Genomic DNA, 25,224 nt, shown 5'->3' with positions numbered 1-25,224 from the left:
TTTTATGTCTGTAACTTAAGAGGATTAAAACCAAAGCTTGTTGCACTTAATTAATTATCTAGATTTAGTTCTCACCTGCAACTTCAGGGAAAGGGACACAGCTTAGATATCCTATGTTATTTTCTGTACCACTGACAATTTGTAAACAAAATTTAATTAGAGTCAGTTGAATAGTTAAAACATTAAGTAGCTTAAACAAGGCACTTAGGATATAAAATACTAGATAAGCCGAGATATCTATTTAATTCAAAGTTCTTATTATAATAAGTATGAAACTGAAATCACTTCAATGAATGAGTATTATTTAAAGTTCCATTTCCGATTGGATTGATTTTATTTAATACAACTATTTTTTCTGATTAATTTATTCGTATTTAAATGTATTCTTAACGTAAGTTGATTGTGATAAAATATATTTTTATTGATATAAAAATACATTAAATGTATTTTTTATTTTATTTAAATAAAGTATATTTTGTTTTTTTTTTCTTTACACTTCTTAAATATTTATAAGTCTATAAAACATCTTAAAGTAGAATAAAACACACAAAAAACAGACACGTCACAGATGAGAACGTATACAATTCTGGTTCTGTGGAATATTTATATTCTATTATTAGTTTATTAGTGGTAACCTATTTAAACGAAACTCGTTAATTAGATGTATTTAAAAATGTTTAAAAGCGTATATCTGACGTAGCAGAAGTGGGTCGGACATTGGCATTTTCAGGTATTAACTAACGAGGCCCACTGAACTACATCACTATGCGGTATCTCATTCGTTCTGAGAATATTAATGTTGCCATTTTGAAGTTATCCTCAGTGAATATATTATTCAGACTCTGTTAATACTTCGATAGTGAATATTGTATATACTTAATCGTAAAGATATAATACAAAATGATGAATAGACTTCTGTCTGTTCAATCGTAAAAGGCGTAGGTAGGCAGGTAGGTAGGCGTGTTTAAAATTAATTAAAAAAAAAATCTACTTACCGATATCCAGTACTATCAACTGAATTTCTCGCTTAAGATTACCTGTAATCGAAGAGTTTTTTTAAATTTACTATCAAACGATTTCACGCCATTACTAAAGCTTGTCACAAGAGTTAATTTAAAATCTAATATTTAACTGCCTTACTTTTAAACGTTGCATAGCAGCTGTTAATTTTAAATTTAATGTTAATTTTAACGATTTATCTCTTTCTGTCATTATTGAATTACATTCGAAAGAAGAAGACACAGTATTCCTTAGCTTATCACCCGGTAATCAACGTTTATAAGTAAGCCAGTAAGACATTTAGAGTATACTTCATTTGAATGTTTTTGAAGTTATTTGTTATTTGCATCAGATGATGTTTACTTTATCGCTTATTGTGTACAGAAGCAGAAAATTTTAACACAATGTTAGCATTTAAAGCCGAGGTGGCCTAGTGGTTAGAATGCGTAAATGTTAACCGATAATCGTGGGTTCAAACTCAGGCAAGCACCTCTGAATTTCCATGTGCTTAATTTGTGTTTATAATTCATTTTGTGCTTGACGGTGAAGGAAAACATCGTGAGGAAACCTGCATTTGTCTAATATCATTGAAATTCTGCCACATGTATATTCTACCAACCCACATTGGAGCAGCGTGGTGGAATAAGCTCCAAACCTTCTCCTCAAAAGGGAGAGGAGGCCTTAGCTCAACAGTGGGACATTAACAGCCTGTTACTGTTCTACTTACTGTAGTATATAATTTTTTTTCATTTGCAAACATTTATTTAATTATCTAAAGTGAATACTAGTTATGTTATTGTATCTAAAACTACGTAATCTTTAATTTTTCATTTAAATTTTCATAAATGTCAATATTTAAATATAACAAGACATTAGCTCTGAATCCAATATAGTAAATAAAAGTAAATCACACTCTTACACAGTAATATCACAGTAGTATGCAAAGTAATCATTTTGAGGAGAATATTGGGGGCTCAGTTGGATACACGTAGCAGAATTTCACATGTCGGACGTGTAAGTTTTCCATTACAGTCGAGGATGAGATAAATTATATAAACACAGATTAAGAACATGAAAATTAATTGCTACTTGCCCGGGTTTGAACCTTAAATCTTCGATTAAGATTTATAATCATAATTGTTAATTATTTATCCTTAAATAAATGAAGTATTTTATAAATTGACACGGTTATATTATGGTAATATATGGAAATATATTGGGTTAATTACAAAACTACAAGAAATCTCCCTAATTGAAATAATCGCCTATTATCACAGAGTTTGTCAATTATTCAACTACTTTAGTGATTAGTCTTTAACGTGTCATTTGTTCGTAATACTGCGTAAATGGCTTACTGCCAAAACTTTAAGATTCCCCTAATACGAATGTACCTTCTCCTCAAAAGGGAGAGGAGGCCTTAGCCCAGCAGTGAGACATTAACAGGCTGTTACTGCTACTGTAATACGAATGTAGAAACATACGAAACTATTGAAGTGGATTCATCAAATATTAAACGTTAAAAGATCGAATAGACCAGAACTGTATTTTTTTATTTACGTATTTATTCCTTTGAAACTCTCCATGTAGTAACCATGGAAACGGCAGAGGAAAAGTATGTATATTTTACCAATCTATTCTAATATTATAATATAAAGCTAATGTTTGTTTGTTTGAATGTAATTATCTCGGGATCTCAGTATGATTTGATTTTTTTACATAAGCCCATCGGTTGAGAAAGGCTATAGACTATAACGGTAGGACCGAATGGAGGTGGACGCGGGCAACGGTAACATTTAACTCGAGAACTCTAAAACCACACTATGAAACTAGTTATAAATAAAGAAATAATAAATAATAATCCTTTTACGTAAAGTACACTACTGTAATATACTTTTTTCACTAACAGTAACGATAACTCTTTATATATATTTTTCTGTACGTGTATATGTAACTGAACTCCTCCTACACGGTTGGATCAATTTTTGTGGATTCTTGGACCGCTTAGATTTTACCTGGCAGGTGGCGCTGCGGTGGTTCTAGGAGTTTTTTAACAAAAATAATAAAATTTATAACATTCCTGTTTAAGCCATGCGAATTTAGTACGCAGTATTTTTTTTGGGTATTTACTTTTTAAATGTATTTTATTTTTGCTAATACTATAAATAGGAATTTTTAAAATATTATTATAATTTTAAAATGCGACAAGTTTACCAAAAGGTAAATTACAAAGACTATTTGATTTAAATGTACGTTTTAATTAAATATACAGTATGTGTGCTAAAAACATATATGTGTGCTATAGTACACACTAAGAAAATATTGATTAAATAAATACATTACTTGAATAAATAGGTATATGCGATGTAAACATCGCATATTAGTAATATTCTTCGTTTTGACGATAACGGCGCTGTTCCTAATGCATTACTGTAAGTTTCGCTCTAATTAGCCGTATTCCACGCCATTCACACGAGCATCGTGAACGTTGCGGCTGTCAACACGTGTCGAGTTACGAAGACGTTTTTTTTATTACTATCACATGCTTCACACATGCTCTCATTGTAAACTTTTGATATCATTACGACTCGGTTTTTGAATGTCGAACAGACAATAAGATAAAAAATAAGGCAGCTGAACTCCAACGCCTATTATTAGAATTAAAATACTGAACCCTTTAGTAAATTTTTGACAGTCTACGATGATTAATAACATGCTATAAACCCTTTCGCATTATGCTCACATGACTGTACCATTTTTAGGTTATATGTAATTAGCTAGAAGCTCCGGTGTAATACAATTTACATTATATTTCGTATTATTTTTTTAAATTGAGATATAAACAACGATAAGGATACAGTAAAGTTAGTATCTCTCCAACCGTACCTCGTAATTTTTTTTTTATAACGGGCAATAACGCGACTTGTGACTTCAGTCTACTCGTAGGTCAAATTTTGCAAGTGAATTTTAAAGAACTGAAACATTTTCAATTTTGCATATAATTTTGAAGCTGCTTGTAATACAATTTAGAATACTAATAATAGCAATTGCTTTGAAATTGCCGCTAAGCAAAGGCTCGTATTTATTGTATCGATTTTCATATGTTCTCCCAGGCATCTTTTATCAAATGATTTGCTTTTACCAGCATTAGCAATGGACAATTTGGTAATTAAGCCGTAAATCTGAAAATAAGCCACCAAGTAAATACTATGTAATCAACGTACCATCATACGCAACGGGTTCAATAACCGGCTAATATAACAGTTTTAAAATATGCAACAATGCAGTATTTTAATAACTTAATAGGGCATAAAAGTTAGAGGAATGTTACGTTCAGTCCGATGTATTTGTTATTATAATTACGAAAATTCATAATTAATGTATGGTTTAAAAATTGATAACATGTCTTTAATACTTTTTAAGAGTAAAAAAGTTTTATTTAGTTGGTAAAGCCTTGAAACGCCAAAACATGTTATTCTTTTCCTCTAAAGGTATGTCTGCGTAAACAATCAAGCGATAAAATAGTACTTCATTAAAACGCCAGATTTAAATTTATAAACGACCTTATTCTTGAAATCAATTAACTTTGAATCCATATTTTATTTACAACTACCAGAGTTATTTATAGCATTATAAATTATAAATTTATTTCTAACAAACGCTTCTACATATTTAGTTTACATAGAGTTAACACTAACACGTGTCTATAAGACGTGACGTCTTCAAGATAGCAAGCAGAATGACAGACGTTTCGATTTACTTGACTGAAAGTGATGATACAGTCTAAGATGGAGCGAGCGCGCTTGCCTAGAAGTCATGTATTTGTTACTGTTTTAATGTACAAAGTGCGTAATATATTTATTTTATTAATAAGAATGTATAATATGCGTTCTAGGCCTTTTATTAAGATATAGATTAAAACATAATAGCAAAATTTAAACAAAGATTTTATTGATTCGAAATATTCTAGAAGCTTTTAGCTGAAGGTTGTAAATATATCAATACAAATTTGTATATATAATCTATGCAGTTTTCAAAATAGCAGCGGAAGACGTAGAAAGAATCAAGTGTTTTAATAAATGAAAAAAAAATCGTAGTTTTATACGAATATTTAACAAGCAAGTTAGTACAAAAAACTATTTTGTTATATCTCGAGTATATTTAACAATTAATATTTACTTCCAATAGATTATTACAAGCGCACTAGTAAAACGAAAGTTCATAAAAACACTAGTATACTATTAGTGTAAAATATAGTCTGCAGGTTAAATTAAATTACTTGGAAAAACATTTCAGCTTACTCTCGTAACATGTCTGCTTTAATATAATTACTTAAAATAATGAACACGAGTTAAAATGTATATCAAGGTACTAATAACTGTTTGAATATCATATGTACGTTTAAGTGCTAAAGTTTAATAAAACTCTCTGTCATATAAAACCAAAAATAGCATAATTGTTTAGCTTTTTTTCTAAAGTGGTAGATTCCTTTGGAAAAATCATGTATATTTATTATGTTTCCTTTTTAAATACAAATTATGGCTTTGAATTTGAATCAAGTTAATATTTTATAAATTAATTCTTACTCCTAATGAATGAATTAGAGATTGTGGCGTGACCCGATTGGATGCGGAGACCGGAGCACCGGGAACTTTGGCTCATCTTAAAAGAGCCTTATGTCCAAAAGTGGATAGCGATTGGCTGATGATGATTAATTCTTAATTTGTTATTGGGAAATTAACTCAAATTTAAATTAATTATGTCGGTCCGAAGTTCAAGGATTCAATGTTCTAGTCTAGGCAATCTCATCATCATCATCATATTCAGCCCACATTAATCCACTACTGGATAGGCCTCCTCACAGGCGCGCCAGTTCTCCCGGTCCTGTGCTAGTCGCATCCATTGAGCACCCGCCATCTTCCTAAAATCGTTTGACCATCGGGTGGGTGGTCTGCCCACTGGCCTTTTTGCTTCTCTAGGCCACCACTCCGTGACGACTTTAGTCCACCTTCCGTCTTCTCGTCTGGCCAAGTGTCCAGCCCATCTTCACTTTAACCTCGTGATACGCTTCCCAATATCTTCGACTTTCGTCTTTCGTCGGATTTCTGCGTTTGGTACACTGCGTTGGTTGGTGTGGAGATGTCTAGCATAGCACGCTCCATCGCCCTTTGTGCCACTTTTATTTTGTGCATGTTATGCTTAGTAAGCGTCCATGTTTCGGCACCGTAGGTGAGTATAGGCATGACACATTTGTTAAACACCTTGGTCTTGAGGCATTGTGGGAGTTTGCATGTCGACGTATCTTCGAGCTTTCCAAAAGCAGCTCACCCTAATCCTATGCGTTGTTCGATCTCCTGTATTTGAGATTTCCGATCAAATGATAAACGATGTCCAAGATAGATATAATCGCTGACCACCTGTACGGTGTCCTTACCTACGATTATGTTAGGTGCACGTATGTGGCGATTAGTCATGATTTTGGTCTTGGACATGTTCATCCTCAGACCGATCCTCAGTGAAACTTCTTGCAAATCTGCTAGCATAAGTTGAAGTTCTTTGGTGCTCTCGGTTACAAGAATCAAGTCGTCCGCGAACCTAAGGTGCGTCATGCGTGTTCCGTTTATATTGATACCTCTCTCCCTCCAATCCAGCGTCTTCAACAGATCTTCTAAGACGGTGTTGAAGAGTTTCGGCGAGAGGTTATCGTCTTGTTGGACCCCTCTGTCAACAGACACGAGGTTGGTGTTTTTGTGCATGCGCACCTGCATAGTCGCGAATTTGTACAGCTCTCAGAGGATATCTACGTATCGCTTGTCAATACCGCAGCGATGGAGAGATTGAAACACGGCCCAATGTTCGACACTGTCGAAAGCCTTCTCGTAATCAACGAAGGCAAACACAGGGATCGGTTAAACTCATTGCACTTCTCCATTAGCTGCTTGACAGTATGGATGTGGTCCATAGTTGAGTATCCACTCCGGAAGCCAGCTAACTCGAAATGAATAAGAATCTAATAAAATATATCATTAATTCGCTTTGCGTCTTTTAAACTTGATAATTAATAATATTCTATGTATATATTTTCACAGATGGTAAGTACCTTCTTTGAATTATATATATCAAGAACAATATATATATATATATATATATATATATATATATATATATATATATATATATATATTTTTAATATATATTTAAGAACATAACATTAAGAACAAGTGTTCTTAATGTACCTTAAGAACGGCCGCCGTGAAAATGGTCTGGAGGATATCATCTTTATGTGTGTAAATGACAATCATATATCATTTCGTGAAAAAGACTCATGGTTTCGCGTGCGAGGGTGAGGGGCAGGTGCTAGATACCTTATGTCCTTCCCTGCACACTCGTATGCAAAATTTTATGATGATCAATCGTTAGTTAAGACGTGAAAGTGTAACAAACAAACAAACCAATTTTCACATTTATAATATTAGTTAGAAAGTTCGGATACAAATGTAAACGTATTTTCCCTATATGGTAAGGTATGAAGGTTAAGTTAATCAGTAGTCTTCTCAAAAGTATTCCATTTTTAAATTAATGTCAATACTTCTCGTAATATATATCTGTTGAAGTCTTTGCTTGTGATGTTTAATTAAAAATGAGATTTATTTCCCCTTTTTAGTTATACATATAAAAATAATAATAGATTTTATTTTAATACCATATTATATATTAAACCAAGATTTATTTTAGACGTATGTTTAGAAATATGATGATACACTTGATCACTTAATAATATCTTCCAAATAGCCCTACAATAAGTCGCTTATAAAACACTTTTACATTGGGGGTAGAGCTTTGTGCAAGTTTGGGCGTCCACCCACCCATTCATTAAATGTTCATTCGGCAAACAGTAATACTTAGTGTTGTTGTGTTCCGGTTTGAAGTGTGAGTGAGCCAGTGTATGTACAGGCACTAGGGAGATAACATTTTAGTTCCCAAAGTTGGTGGCGCTTTGGCTATGTGATTTATTTTAAAAGAACAAACTTGAAACGCACTACAAAAAACGGTCGTGAAATGTCAGAAAATAACATGTGCCATTGACCATAATAAGTAAAACATTTTAAGACATTTTATACATGAAAATGTTATATCACAATAAGTGACTTGTCAATATTTCACGGGTGAATAGTGAAGTGACTTCTTACAGAAAATATTACTGCAGGTATTGAGACAATTGACAAAATTCCTTGCAATTTTAATTTAATTAGACAAATAATAATATATTTTATAATAAAAGCGCGATAACATTGTAGACGAATGCTTATAATACATTCACGTTATTTAATTTGCGTCTATACTTTGAGGCAAAGGATTAATTTCATAAAGTATATTTTATTAGGATTTAAATGAAGCTTAAGATATAAAAAAATATTATTAATCTACATTTTAGTTAATAATAATTAATAATCATGTCCATAAGTCGAGATGGCCCAGTGGTTAGAACGCGTGAATCTTAACCGATAAACGTGGGTTCAAACCCGGGCGAGCACCTCTGAATTTACATGTGCTTAATTTCTGTTTATAATTCATCTCGTGCTTTTCGGTGAAGGAAAACATCGTGAGGAAACCTGCATGTGTCTAATTTCATCGAAATTCTGCCACATGTGTATTCTACCAACCCGCACTGGAGCAGCGTGGTGGAATAAGCTCCAAACCTTCTCCTCAAAAAAGGGAGAGGAGGCCTTAGCCCAGCAGTGGGACATTTACAGGCTGTTACTGTTACTGTTACATTTTAGTTCGTTAACGTTATTATGGACGTACAATAAGTAGTACTTATATTTTTAACTTCTTTTAATCAAAATATTTAATAACGTAAAATTTTATGAAATTAAAATAAGCCACGGACGTTTCAGATTAATCAGTGAAATGTGCTCGTAATTCACAGTATATATAGTTAATTATGCCTTGTTTTAATGCGTAAATAAAAATAAAACATTAAATGGACAAGAAATTCGTAATAGCTTTACAGCTATTGTGTTTTAATAAAAAATAAAATTATGATACCGGCGAGCCCCACATACCCCCCACTGTTTCCATGGGAACACTTATAAAGCGTTTTTCCAGCGTTAAAAAAAGGTGTATTTAGATTTATCTAAATTGCCTGTGACAATAAACTATGTAGTTTGATCAGTTTGTATCGAATCAAGCCGAGATGGCCTAGTGGTTGGAACGCGTGAATCTTAACCGATGATCGTGGGTTCAAACCCGGGTAAGCACCACTGAATTTTCATGTGCTTAATTTGTGATTATAATTCATCTCGTGCTTGACGGTGAAGGAAAACATCGTGAGGAAACCTGCATGTGTCTAATTTCATTGAAATTATGTCACATGTGTATTCTACCAACCCGCATTAGAGCAGCGTGGTGGAATAAGCTCTAAACCTTCTCCTCAAAAAGGGAGAGGAGGCCTTAGCCCAGCAGTGGGACATTAACAGGCTGTTACTGTACTGTACTGTATCGAATGCTACGAAACTATCTGTCCCCATTTAGAGAAATAGCATATTTTAAAAATAAAGAGTAAAATCACGGATGTATAATAATTCACGTGAAGCAGTCCTTACGTCAGTTTCTTCAGAATTATTATTTTTATTGGATATTCAGCCTTAAATATTTGATCTTAGTTATTTTATTTTTGTGTTTTTTGCACTTACCAACACTAACCTTTGTTTTATGAAGAGGTATGCTATGAATACCATCTGTAGGTGTATATATATGTAGTTATATATATAAAATATATTCGATATAATGATAGTGTTTCAATGACACTGATAAATCCCACAATGAACATGAATTTATAATATATTTTCCCTTCATTTGTATATAATTATTATACACAGGTCAGTTAGTTAATATTCAATAATAAAAATATTCAAGACTTCTTGTTAAGCTTTTCGACAGTTTTTCTTCCGTAAAATTTACACTTAAATTAAGATAGTTGAAATGTAGCTTTTAATTTGACAATAAATAAGTGTAAGTAATGTTTCTATGTTGAATAAAGGATTTTGATTTGATTTTGAATAAAATCTAATTTCTATTTCACAAGCAAGAAAACTTAACTATATTTTTAAATGTTCCTGTTTGAATAATCAGTGAATCGTTGAAATTAAAGGCAAACGGATTTAATATATTAGATCCAATAGTTTTTGATCTTGCTGTAAATTGGCAGGGTGCAGGTGGTGATTAGTCTGGTCTGGTGGTATCTGGTCGCCCATTTACCAGTCTGTTTATTTTTATATTTATTTGTATAAAAAAACTGGCTCCATACAATTCTTACAAAACAAAGAATCAAATATACGAAAATAAAATTATTTTATAGCGTACATATTTACATATAAGTTTTTTAAACCAGTGCAGCGCTCTACACGTACTGAGATCGCGCTATGCAGTCGCTTAATCTCATATCTGCGCTGGTCATGCTCTCTTGGTACTTGGACTGCCGAGACGTACCCATCAGTCTATATGGATAAGGTAACAAATATTTTATATTATTAATTGCATAAGTAATTTTATAATAAAACGCATTGGAGCAGCGTGGTGGAATAAGCTCCAAAAAACCTTCTCAAAAAAAGGAGAGGGACCTTGGCCCAGCAGTGGGACATTCACAAGCTGTTATTGTATGATATAACATTCTAAGTTTGATTTCAATATTTTAAATTTCGTAACATATTTATTATATATTTATCTTTAATTAATAGATGGGTTTAACTGTCAAGTAAAGTTTGCCGACTTGTTTGCTAATACTTGAATAGTTTTTATTGAGACGAATTACTATTTGCCACGATCGTTTTATTTTATTTATTTTTCAGTAGGTATGTTACGCATAGGCAACAATCAGATATTGATTGACGGTGATTGATAATAATGTCACAACTCGACAATCATACATAGCGAATGTACGCTTACAAATGTTGACGTTGAAACTATTGTATCCAAAAGTAATCTATATATACTCTAAAAGGTATAACACCCCGCCTTTGCTGAAACGCTGGTTCAATTTCGGCCAGAGAATCGTAATTGCGATTTCCATTCCATTCTGTCATGATTTATCAAGCAATAATTTTCAATTTTGATCCGTACACATAAATCACAATAATTTACTACAATATCAGGAATATTGTAGTAAATTCATATAATAATATTATTTATGAATAAATAATATTTATATCCGTTTTATAAGATTTTGGTAATATTCGCAATCCACAAGCGTAAATTATTTTATGAAATGGATTACAACTATTTCTTGTTTAGTTGAAAATTAAAAAGAATAGGTATATGTTTTCGCGTTATTAATGGCTTTTCATTAGAAGTAAATCATTTGCTCTAACGTCAAAAAAATAACAAACATCCAATAACACAATTGTTTACATTTATAATTAAGTCAAAATCAAAAATTAAATTAATATGATTTCTATCATACATAATAAGAATTTCATAATTCGATGGGACAATAAACCGACATGAGAGAAAATAATTAATGCGCTCGAAGTCCGCTGGCCTTCAGTGTAAAGTGATGATGTAGAGTAGTAATTGAAGAGCAGCTCTATAAACCTCCCTCTATCTGACCAGGTCGATAAAATAAAGTGATCGTATTACCAACCGAGCTGAGCTACATATGATTACAAAGTTTCAAATCGATACTAAAATTAGAAGTTAGTTAAAATCAACTTTAAGATATACTTACATTGTGTGTGACATGTGCGAGATTTTTTATTTATACGATAACGTTGAAGTTAACTGTGTTTTGTATAGAATTCCAATTATTGTCAATAGACAGCGCTGTTTTTATTCTATAGCATAAGTAAAAAAAACACACTGGGCACACTAAGTTTGTTAGTTTACATTCAAGAAGAGCTATATAAAGCATGTTATAAAAAAGAAAGAATATTTAAGAAAAAATTAAAAAGGTCGAATCATAAATAAAATTAAAAAGTTTTTACTAGAATGACGGTTTACGCCACTAAGTAAGTTCAAGTTTGAGTGACAAGCAACTTTCGAGACGATCTCATTGACACTTAGTGATAAAAACTATTCAACTTTTAACGGTTATCGCAGACACTTTTCGATAGGTTGATATGAAATCAAGATTTTAGAAGACTTAACTACTGGAGTTGTTTTAATGCTATAATTTATAGTAAAAGAATTTTATTATACTTTTTGTATGATAATAAAAATTGTACACAAATACAATCTGAATTCTAATTATTTATCTGTGCTTTTCTTATCTACAGGATACAGCAAATAAATGCAGGTTGTATCAAAATGTTTTTAATTAAGTTTAGCGGTAATGGATTATATCTAAGCGATCTTGACCATGGTAACCAGCAACGATGAATGATCCTAAACGGTGCTATATAAATAACCGAATACTATAGTGCACAAGAATGTGACACAAATGCTCTATCTATGTTCATCTTTTATTGATTAGATGATAATTCTACAGAGAGAGACTAAGTGCTCCGTAGACTTGAAAATCCGTGCTTCTAGAGAGAACAGAAAAACCCAGTAACGTCTATAGGCTCGACCTGTTTGTATGTTGAAACTCGAGATTCAATAAACTAACCGGTAGGCCAAAGAATTCGTATAAATAAACCAACAATGATATAAAAAGCATAAAGTATTAATAGTTGCCAAAAAACTTTTTAAGCTAACAAACTTTTACTACCAAAGATAGTATTATATTACCTCTCTCCACTTCGAGAATGACAGTACACAAATATGAAATAGGTTAATGTACAAGTCTCAATATTTCCGAACAACATAATCGTTATGTAGAATACAGGGCTAGTACATATATTATTCATATTCCTTCCATTCAAAGGGAATTATTGTAGTTCTACTTATACTTTTAAAGCTTCTACGCAAAATTATGTACTAAAATATTATTATAGTTTAATTTTGAAGACTATTTTTTACTATTACGGTTTTTGTTTGGTCTCAAATTCTTTTATTAGACAATATAATAACAAGCGAAGCATTTTGTTATTACAAATAAAAAATGCCATAAAGTCAACGAATAAACTTAAAAATATTTCATTAATAACATTACGTTAACAGCTAAAAATCAACATCCAGCAAAAACAGTTAATACCCTTCATTTTCTACAATTGGGCAAATTTCAATACTTTAATTAAATGATACGGTACTTAATATATTCTCCTGGTTTCTTTTTCAATACGTTGTAGATAAACGCATAAAATCAATCCACAAAATTCACTCTATAGCACTTAAATTTCTGAATCTAAACACTTGACCTTGTATTGGTTCATGTCGGTTCTCAGTGATGAAGTCAAAAGGAAATAAATAGGGCAGAATACTTAACATTCTATATAAATAAAAACCTCTGATGAAAAGTGGTTCAATATTTCGGTAAGATTAATGATAGGGAAGAAATTATATTGTTTTGTTGCTCTTCTGTGGTTGAAGAGAGGCTGGTAATTGATGGCTACGATTAAATGTCTCAGACTGATAAAATAGACTGTTGGCAACGCTGCGGTGAAAGCAATAAATCAAGTGCGGTTACAAATAGATTAATTGAAATTAAATAGTAAATTAATGGTTTATAAATTCAACTAATTTTATTTGATTTGATTTCAATTATATTTAATTGTTTACTATAATTGGTTATATAATTTACTAAATTAATTAATATACCAATTAAGAAGTTAATTACTTTTCAACAAATGTAATGCAGATATAATTATATGTAGTTATTAATGGTAATGATGTTTAACGAACATTTTACTTACAAGTGTTATTATTCAGCTACGAAATTGGGTTACGAAGTTGGGTACGAAATTGTGAAAAATCACACATTGTATTCTTTAGCAAGCTTTGTCTGCGTTGTTTATTTTGACGTCATAAAGTATTAGTTATATTTTATCACGGTGCTTTCAATTGCTATTGTTAATAAGCTATTTAATTTTAAGAAAGATTTTTTTATAAAAAAAAGTTTTTGTTTTGACTATATTTATTACAAAATAAGAAAATTCATAACACACGTAGTCGAAATAACTATTATATTTGATTAAACCTTACATACGAAGTTATTTATGTACATACTCTTAGAGAGGATCGTATAAAATATGGAACAAACATTGTTCAAACAATAGGGTTTACTATGTATAAAATAATTGCATCGATATAACTTTGAAATAAATTGCGTAACTTTATATCTATATTACGAATACTTTGAAAGAAGCGATCGCTATCTAGTACAAGCAAATTCTTAAAATACGAAAAATTTAAATCTGTGTTGGAAAAATAAGTGCGATCTGATGATGTGTGAATGATTCTTATATCATAATAATAATAATAACTCGTATATTTTTTATATTTATTTATATAGTAGTGTGTATAATTGTGCAGTTTACTCTTTAGTATGATTAACATAAATGTGTGATCATAGCGGCGTCATGCTTCAAATTTACAAACTTGACTTCATGTAGTTTTTAAAAATATTATGAAGACAGGTTATCCCTTGCCGTCCTCTTCCTTCGTGCCATCATTGCTTGCCTATATTTTCTCGGTCATGTCAGTTCTTCTTAAATGAAACATCTTCAATTCAATCTAATGTATGTAAAACGGCCGCAAATGTTACTTTAATCAATTATTCCAACGTTAAATAATAACCTAATAAGGTTCGAACGGTATTTTTTCATTGCGTAATATGTCTAAAAATGCTTGACACGTAGTCCAGCGAGTTCCTGAATAAATAACTATCTAATTTTAACCGGAAGATTAATAATAAAAAGTAATAGCCTGTAAATGCCCAACTGCTCTGTTTAGACTTCTCCTTTTTAAGATAAAATAAAAATAAATTTACTAACACAAAGGATTTACAATATCGCTAAACATCCAGGCACACTAGGCAAGCCTGACCTGTGGGTACCGACCACCAGTGGTACCAGTTACAATTTGCAGGTTTAAATGGTTGCTCGGACGATATATTATCCCCAATCTAATGCATCGACTAATATTGAACAACAATATTTCTTTTTATAAAATTGGACTGCCTCTTTGGTCTAGTGGCTACACGTAAGGCCTCAGACCCTGTGGTCCTGGGTTCTAATCCCAGGTCGGGCCATTAAATGTTATTGAGATTTTCTGTCGAATATTCTCAGTGGCAGTCCGGAGTCTGGAAGTTGGAAGTGTACCCTCCCGGGCCTGGGGAAGCTCGTAAAGCTGTTGGTCTTGCGCCTGCACTCTTTCCGGTCGCGTCAGATTGCCGTCCCATCGGGTTATGAAACTTAGAGAATACAGAGTGCACCTCTGTTTGTGCCCACACTTGCGCTCTTTTGAGATACGCCGCCGTGTCCGATACTGGTGTGCAGGACTATTATTATTATATATAATACAGTAATATATACATGACCATGAGATGAATTATAAAAACAAATTAAACACACGAAAATTCGGTAACCAACCCATTGAACCCGCAATCTTTGGTTAAAATTGTGGCTATCACACGTGATTTCTGAGCCATTTCGGTTATGTGGCCAATGTTTAAATATATTTCATATATTACATACATTGCAAACATATTTGTCACGACTATAATAGCAATTGGGCCAATCGAAAAATGGCTCATTGCTGGATCACTCAGACGAATGATTCATCTTGAAGTAATTGCCAATATTGACCCCTAAACACACCAATAGAGTCCCTTATAAATAGTTCAGAAATGTATACAAACACGATTATTAGCTACGAATTCCCGAATTGTTTGTTCAGGAGTCTTCCTTTTGGATGTTTATTGAAAATGTAGCGTACAATGCTTGGTAGGACTTAGTTATGTACGCTGATATTTAGAATACATATATGCTTATAGATTGCAATTAATTGAATATTCATGGGACTATATAACCTGAAATTCTAGGGTTTGAATCAGCATGATAATTTTTTTTCAATTTATTATATTTTAGAAAATAATATAAAGTAAAGTTGTGGATATAGTATGTGTAATGCCTACGTGTTGTGTAAACGTGGTTCCTAAAAATTTTTTCGAAAGAAATTGCGTTCTTTCAGAATAGAAAATTATAATATGCAAAATTAGAGTCAAATCTTTAGAGCCGTTAGCCGTTTACAAAATATGTATATAATATTCCAGAATTGCTCATTTTATATTATTTTTCTGCTTTTATATTTTATATTATTTTATTTGCAAAAAGCCGAGATGGCCTAGTGGTTCGAACGCGTGAATCTTAACCGATGATCATGGGTTCAAACCCGGGCAAGCACCACTGTATTTTCATGTGCTTAATTTGTGTTTATAATTCATCTCGTGTTTGACGATGAAGGAAAACATCGTGAGGAAACTTGCATGTGTCTAATTTCGTTGAAATCCTGCCACATGTGTATTCTATCAACCCGCATTGGAGTAGCGTGGTGGAATAAGCTCCAAACCTTCTCTTCAAAAGGGAGAGGAGGCCTTAGCCCAGCAGTGGGAAATTAACACGCTGCGACTGTTTTATATATTATATGTATATATTCAACCATTTGCAATGCATAAAGTACTTTGTGCGAGTAGAACTTTAAGTTAGTATATTGTTTGTAGTGCTTTCTCGTGTATGGCTCTTTATGCTCCCCACTTAGACAGATACACTCGTAAATTAAAGAAATATATAAAAGTCGTCTGCCATATAAAGTTAACACGTTATAGAACACAGCTGATTCTCTGTTTCATTATAGCTTTGACATTAATATAAGCTTACAATTTTTACTCGACTACGAATTTAAAAGGTGAATGATGTCTCTTATCTCATTACTTAAAATGGAATATTAAAATACATATATGTATATATATATATATATATATATATATACATTTGGCATAACTGAGCATTCAAACACAGGTAACCTGTGTACCTGTTTGTCCATTTATTCTGACAATACCTTGAAAGAGGAATTTGACATGATCAGAGATAATTTTGAAATGCCGAGATGGACCAGTGGTAAGAATGCGTGAATCTTAACCGATGATCGTGGGTTCAAGCCCGGGCAAGCACCACTGAATTTTCATGTGTTTAATTTGTGATTATAATTCAGCTCGTGCTTTACGGTGAAGGAAAACATCGTGAGGAAACCTTCATGTGTCTAATTTCACTGAAATTCCGCCAACCCGCATTGGAGCAGCGTGGTGGAATAAGCTCCAAACCTTCTCCTCGAAATGAGGAGAGGAGGCCTTTAGCCCAGCAGTGAGACATTCACAGGCTGTTTCGGTTCGGTCAGAGATAATTTATCGGTTACCAATAGTTTACGTGCTTTACGATGTATGTGAGTATGTTGTCAATGAAAAAGAGTGATGTCAGAGTTGCAGTCGATTATGTAAGTGTAGAGCTCAAATAGAAAATCATCCCCTATTTATATACCCTTAGACACCCCTAAGAGTATTATCTTTTTTTTCTTTATTTTCTTAAAAATGCATATGGATCTGAATGGGAAGTATTAAAAAAAACAATAATTCTCTATACAATAAATAGTCAAGTCTTGTATCTATTCAATTAGAATTTAGGAAGCCCTCGAATTTAGCAATGTTGGAAATTTATTTTTTGTCAAACGCCACTAAGTTTTCAAACGTTAAATTGATGTGTACAATTTCATCTCGTGTTACAAATCGTAGTGTATATGTTTGATTGAAGAAGCATAAAGTTAATTAAGCCATTTATTACTATTTTATTTTACATCGTATGGAAGCGAGATTTAATGACTTCAACAGTATGATATATGAAATTTCATTTCAATCAATCGTATGACCTGTGCTAGGGATTGGAAGAGAAAAGTCGAAGGAGTCAGGTTCATATGCGCGAACCTAATGTTATATTGTATCACATATTCCTAATTCGAATAATGTTATTTCATAGTGTACAGCCCGCTTTTTAATCCCACTATTTTAAAATTGTTTGAATAAATATGTAAATTATATATTTCAATACTCAAGAATCTTTTCTGTATCGTATAATGATTTATAGTTTTTAGGGTTAAGATAAGTCGATAGTAAATAAATAAAGAGGGTTTACAGTAATTTATTCTGCTTAGGACAATTCACTGTAACAATATTTGCATACTTGACGTTTATAAATGAATCCGTCACTGAAATGTGTCAAAAAATACGGTTTATATTGTAAAGCATATGCTTAGCGTTCATTAGTTGTGGATTTGCTTCATATGGTATTTGTAAAATAAATCCCGAGATTAAAATTAATTACATAGTTTTGTTACGCATTTATGTATATAAATGTTATTTCACAAGCAGAATTTAACATCATAATTTAATTAAGATAAACGAATTCACCTTTTACTCCAAATCTTATTAGCAAAATACATTGATATTATATTGAGTTTCGGCTCTTAAGATGAAGGTACGTTTTGACTTAAAAGTGTAAAAGAAAAAAAAGAAGAAACACCTTGTAAAGGTCTTTTCTCCTCTTGATGAGAAGGTTTGAAGCTTATTTCACAAAGCTGTTCCATGCTGGTTGGTAGATAAACAGAATTTTCTTCACCACCGAGTAAAACAAAGTAGCAGCCTGTGAATGTCCCATTGTTGGGCTAGGCTCCTCTCTTTCCTTTTGAGGAGAACGTTTAGCGTTTATTTCATTACGCTTCTCCAATGCAGGTTGGTGGATACACATGTGACAGAATTTCAGTTAAATAAGACACATTTAAGTTTCGTCATGATGTTTTCCTTCACGACCAAGTAACAGATTGATTATAAATACATGTGTTTAACGTGCAAACTCAGTAAAACCTACTCGGGTTTGAAGCTGCAATCTTCAGTTAAGATTCACTTAGGTTATCTTGTTTATATATAATAGCGTATTATTAAATACCTTCAGAAAAAAAAACTTTTTTATAACGTAAACTGGACCACAAATTCTATTCGATGGAGCTTCGCCATTAACTCGAATCCACTCGGTGTTTAAATACAAGTAAGTGTATCGCTTTTTTTAAAGTAACCTTATCTCGTGGTTTCACTTGCCTGGAATTTGTATATATTTTTTAATTAGTTCAAAAAGCTCTCGTTCATTTCCGTGTATGTAATAGTATGTAATAACATACCGCCAATTGTATTATCTGTGGTTTAGTTTGTACTCAATTCGGGTAATAAAGTTAATTCAACATAAAACACAAAGTGACTGAGCAAGCGTAAACAGGGATTGCAATTAATCTTATCTTCATCCGAAGGATACTTTTTTTTTACTAATTTTTAGCCGATCGCTTATCTGATGTACCCTCGTAAAGTTTTATCTTGTCCCTATCAATCTCACGGGATGAGACTTGAAAAGGCTTAATTCTGAGAAATCAAAGGATAAATTCAGTGTTTAATTGCGACGCGGACATTGTAAAATGAGACCCATTAGTGTTAACTCGTGTGAACAATTCTGATGCTGTTATTTAGTTATATATTAAAGTTAAAGTTATGTTTGATGTTTGATTAATGAGTAATATATAATAATTAATATTTATATTTTACAACTACAATTGCAAAATGGTTCTATCTTTTTTAATTTTCTAACAATACAAATATTTGTTCCTTGTAATTTAGACTTTTTATATTTCTTATATTATATAATAATAAATTTATTTATTATCTCTCACAGACAATTTTTAATGTTTGCATTTTTTTTAATATATATATATATATAATTATACAGTATGCTATTAAAGATGGACATAATGATATAAAAACAGTCTTGATGAGGGTCCAGTCAGCGATATGTCTTATATTATTGAAAATATATTTAAGTTTTTTGAGTTTTTGACTTAATTGTTTTAGATGCCCTTTAAAATTAAGATTTTTGTCAATTGTTATACCTAAGTATTTAGTTTGATCTGTTTTATTAATAACAGGACAGGTACATTTAGTATGATCTGCTAGATTACACGAATGAGCTACTAGTTGATGTGATATTGTATTATTAGGTGTGTTGCGTATTGAAAAAAATATGTATTGAGATTTATTATATTGTATATATTTTTATGTTGTAATATACCTTGTTTTTTACCGGTAAATATAATAAACATCACATAGTAAACAGACCAACTTCATCTAGATACAAATTTATGTATTAGAAAGGAACTGTATTTATAGTGCTAGAAACTTTTTACTCTGTTAACGCAAAGGGTTTTGAGAGGCTATCCTCTCAAAAAGTGTATTTCCATATTAAATACCTTCACGGGCGAAATGCGGCCGCAGCTTGTAATAAGCGAAGAACCGAAATTTTTTGTCGGGGAATTACGTAAGCTATTTCATACTCGCACTCGTTTATGGTATTAAAACCAATTTAATATACTTCACATATTTTTAATTTATGCAATGCAAACCGATAATTATAAAAGCCGAGATGGCCCAGTGATTAGAACCCGTGAATCTATGATCATGGATTCAAACCCGGGCAAGCACCACTGAATTTTCATGTGCTTAACTTGTGCTTATAATTCATCTCGTGCTTGGCGGTCAAGGAAAATATCGTGAGGAAACAGGCATGTGTCTAATTTCACTGAAATTCTGTCACATATGTATTCCACCAACCCGCATTGGTAGTTTAATAATCTTCAAACCTTAAAAAAAGAGAGCAGGTCTCAGCCCAGCAGTCGGAAACATGAGGTTACTTACTTACAATGCAAACAGTGAGAACTAATCTGGCTCACTCAGTCTTTGGTTTGTCACAGCACCGCACCACCCAAGTAAGTATTGTAATTTTTTTTGGCGTTTCTATAACTGATGCGTACGTAGCAGTCGTCCGAGCTTGCACAATGACTATCAGGGATAATTATGTATATTTAACTCTAGCAAATAACAAAAAACATCATACAACTTAATAATAAGAACATTGCGATCGTACCGCACGTGAATCTACGCGTCACAAATAGCTTAATATATTTTATAGGCTTTGCCCATATAATAATTCTGTAAATATATATTTAAAGTTAGCATGATATTTATGAAACATGACATAATATAATGAAGCATGCGAATACCTAATTTACACGTGAATGTCAATTTTTATTCTTTATTTAAGCATATATATATATATATATATATATATATATATATATATATATATATATATATGCGATTAGTTTCAAAAATATATTATCTTATGGTTTAATTTTATAATCTGTTAAATAATGCGATTTTATAAAACTATCAGTTTAATAGTTTAAATAAATTTCATAGGATTTGTTAGGAAAGTTTTAAGGTACATGGAGTACTAAATATAAAACCGCCTTATTGTGTTTTTCCGCTAATTGATAAGATAACTGTTTGCGGGGCTTAGTATATATTTGTAAAGTATTGTTTTATTTATTAAGTTTTAAAATAAATTGAATCATTTATTCAGTACTATTATTTTACATTTATTTTATATTACTATTATTTTATATTCAGTAGTATTTATTCAGATGGATTACATATATATATGTTTTAATAAAATTTCAAATATTTAACGATTACTACACAAAACATATAAAACTTTAATCGAATACAAACAAGATTAAACTACTGTTTGTATAAGCTATTCATCAGATAACAAACATTTTGTATGAAAATTATTACTTTCAACGCGGAAAAATTACGTTCATATAACTACTAGCCGCAGTTTCATCCGCGTTGTTTCAGAATTCGGTGAATCGTGACAAAAAACCTTGAAAGACTGTCATTGTGTCATTAAAATTACATTCACTAAAGTAACAGCAGTAGAACTAGATGGATTGGCGCTCGAACCGTCAAACCGTTCGGACGTGTACAAGTTAAATATTGTTATCAATGTTTCTTGTATGTTTTCTTCAAATACCCTCGCTTGTTTATTGGTTTTTGTTGTTTTCTGTCGTGACATATTGTATTGGCTTTGTGTATGGATTTTGTTTTTCGTTAAGGATTGGTTTTGTTGTTTGGTTAAAGGTCTTTCATAGACCTATTTTTGCTTGTTGTTGTCGTTGTCGTTAATGTTGTTTGTCATAATTTTTTTATTGTTGTTGTGTCGACGATGGACGTTGACACAGAATTGTCGTCCGACAATAATAATGTTAGGCCTAAACGCCCACTTGTGGGAGTCGCCCTGCTGGATTCCGGCTTCGATACGGAGACGGAAGTCAGAGCAGCGGCTAAATATAGCAGTGCTCGTCGGGGGAAGCTTGCTTCAAGAGGACGCGGAAGCCTTGCTCAGGCTAGACCGAGCTTAAGGCGAAGGCTGAAGAGGCCCGGGAAGAGGCGTTCGAGCGCTCGCTCCGGAGTAGGGCGTTCCGGAAGGGCACTCTAAAAGTTGTTTTGGACCCGGAGGAGTCTGCATCGAGTCCCACTAAGCTGGGCATGGAGGAACTTCGCGCGCAAGCTGGCCGTAACGCAGCCCTCATTTTAGAGGTGGCGCAGAAATCCTCCAACTTAAAAGGAGGGCTTGTGTCAACATTGAGGGAGTCCACGGTCTCTCTTCAGGGTATTGTTGATGCCCTGGCTTCCAGGACGGAAGCGGAGGATACCCGCCGGCTTCGCGCGGATAACGGACGCCTTCGCAAGGAAATAGAGGACTTAAAGTCGGAGCTAAACGCCCACCGCCGTGAGTTCACGGAGATGCGAACAACGGTGGCAGCGGCGAACGATTCGGTGGCCAACATGCGGGATGCGCAGGCACTTGAGGAGTTAAAGGCATCCATAGTGTCTGCGGTTGGTGCAATAAACGCCCGCTTGAACGGAACCGCGCCGGAATCTCAGTCACGGGAGGCCCAGGAGTCGTCCTGGTCCACCGTAGTAAAAAAGGGGAGGAAGGGAATGAAACCTTCACCCACAGCTGTTGTACCCACTACAGCTGAGCCAATGGAGCCAATAGCACTTAAAGCTCCGAAACCGAAGTTGGCTACCCCTCGCACGGCTGCAGTGATCGTAACATTGCAGCCGGAGGCACAAGTAAAGGATGTCACGCCCACTTCCTGGAGCGAGCCGAGCAGGGTGTAAAGCTTCACCACACACCTTCACCACACCTTCACAGGACCTCGGTATCTGTGGCGGACTTAAAGTCCGTCGTTCTGCGACGGGTGCCAGAGTCCTGGAGCTGCTAGGCAGCTCCAGGACCAAGCAGAAAAGCTTGCCGAGAAGCTCCGCATGGTTTTGGATGGGGTGGCCAACGTTGTCCGCCCCACAATGAAGGTGGACTTAAGGGTGACGGGCCTAGACGACTCCGTCACTAGGGAAAAGTTAATCGCCGCTGTCGCTCGTGAGGGGAGTTGCCCCGTTGAGGCGATTAGGTGCGGAGAAATGTCATGCGGACCCGGATACATGGGTATGGCCCGTGTGACATGTCCTATAGCGGTGGTGAAAAAACTGTCTGACAGCGGTCGTCTTCTGGTTGGATGGAGTTCAGCCAGGGTGTATGTTTTGGAGCAGCGTCCTTTGCGCTGCTTCAAGTGCATGGGTCTTGGCCACACCAAGGCACTCTGCCCATCTAGGGCTGAACATGCGGAGCTTTGCTTCCGGTGCGGCGTCGATGGCCACAAATCGGCGGGCTGCACGGGGAAGCTGCGCTGCGCAGTGTGCTCGGACGCTGGAAAGCCCTCCGGGCGCATGATGGGGTCGATGGGTAAGGTGGTCTTAGGCACACAGGCCACCACCAATGTCGGACGGCACCAGGCCGAGGAGGAAGCTGCAATGTTGTCATGAGAGCAGAACTCAGCTTCCTTCAGACAAACCTAAACCACTGCGCCGGGGCTCAAGACCTACTGCTGCAGTCCATGGCGGAGTGGGAGATCAACCTGGCTGTGGCCTGCGAGCCCTATTACGTCCCTCCCCTACCTCATTGGGCAGGCGACTTGGACGACACCGTGGTGGTCCTCACTCGCAACGGAATAGGTCCTTGGCTAGTTAGACCGCGAGCTAGTCAAGGATGCCGCCATTGTGCAACGGTGGGGTTCCGCGAGACGGAGGGCGGGTCATGCGGCCTACCAGCGTGGAAGAGCTGTCGGGCCGCATGAGCCGTGCCCTCAAAGAGGTCTGCGATGCGGCCATGCCGAGGACCCGTCGCAGAGCCCAGCGCCGGCATGTGTACTGGTGGTCGCCCGAAATAGCCGAGCTTCGGGCGACATGCAATCGGGTGTGGTGGGCCTACGTCCGTTGTCGAAGACGCAACGGCCTGGATGTGGACCTGGAGGGACAGCTTTTGGCCGCTTACTACCAGCTAAAAAAGGACCTGCAGCTGGCAATAAGTCGGGCCAAAGAGAAGGCGAGGAAAGAGATGCTGGTGAGCCTCAACCGAAACCCATGGGGGCGAGCATATCGAGGGGTTCGCGGAAAATTCCGCACCCAAACTACCCCCGTGACGGAGTCGCTGCCGCCGGAGCTCGTTCTGCGCCTGGTCGGGGAACTGTTCCCCACTCATACGAGTTTGTCCCTCCACAGATGGCCCCTCGCTCTGTGATAGAAGACCTAGTGGCTCCACTACCACCATTGATCGCGGAGCGAGAAATGGAAATGGCCCTCGGCCGCTTGAGGACCAAAAACACGGCGCCGGTTCCGGACAGTGTTCCAGGGCGTGTTCTGTGCGATGCCCTGGAATACCTGTCTGCGCAGCGGGCAGTTTCCGAAGCCTTGGAAGCAAGGGAAGTTGGTGCTCTTGCCAAAGGAGGGGCGGGCACCAGGCTCCTATTCGGCATATAGGCCGATAGTGCTGCTGAACGAGACGGGCAAATTGTTTGAGAAGATTCTCGCAGCTCGTCTCGTTCAACACCTCGACGAGGGCGGTCCGGGTCTCTCGGAGGCTCAGTTCGGGTTCAGGGCGGGCCGTTTAACGATCGACGCCTTGAACGCCCTGAAGACTCGGACCACGGAAGCAGTGGCAAGTGCAAGTGGGCACAAGTGGGTGGGCAAGTGGTCCTGGCGGTGTCGTTAGACGTTGCAAACACCTTTAACAGTCTCCCATTCGAGACGATCAGGGAGGCACTCCGATACCAAGGGGTGCCAATCTATCTGAGGAGACTGTTGGAGGCGTAACTCCAGGACAGGGAGGTCGTATGGGCAGGAGGCGACGGGAAGTTGGTCCGGCGTCGGATAGGCTGCGGCGTTCCACAGGGGTCGGTCCAATTCTGTGGAACGTCGGCTTTGATTGGCTTCTGAAGGCACCCGTCCTTCCCTGTATGGGGGTGTTCTGTTATGCAGACGACACCCTCATTACCGCGACGGGGCGGGACTTTGGGGAGGCG

General features: G+C 35.2%; 1 protein-coding gene across 1 annotated transcript; it reads left to right on the top strand.

Moving 5' to 3' along the window:
* Positions 1 to 23,912: 23,912 nt before the first annotated feature.
* LOC126769731 (uncharacterized) lies at positions 23,913 to 25,015 on the top strand. The gene is made up of 3 exons (XM_050488648.1): positions 23,913 to 24,380; positions 24,425 to 24,674; positions 24,726 to 25,015. The coding sequence occupies exons 1-3, from the start codon at positions 23,913 to 23,915 to the stop codon at positions 25,013 to 25,015; spliced, it is 1,008 nt and encodes a 335-aa protein (XP_050344605.1).
* Positions 25,016 to 25,224: the final 209 nt, after the last annotated feature.

Source organism: Nymphalis io, chromosome 7 (assembly GCF_905147045.1).
Source record: "Nymphalis io chromosome 7, ilAglIoxx1.1, whole genome shotgun sequence".
In the NCBI taxonomy this organism is placed as follows: Eukaryota; Metazoa; Arthropoda; class Insecta; order Lepidoptera; family Nymphalidae; genus Nymphalis; species Nymphalis io.
The sequence above is the reverse complement of the archived record's forward strand: the minus strand, read 5'-3'. Positions and strand labels throughout refer to the sequence as shown.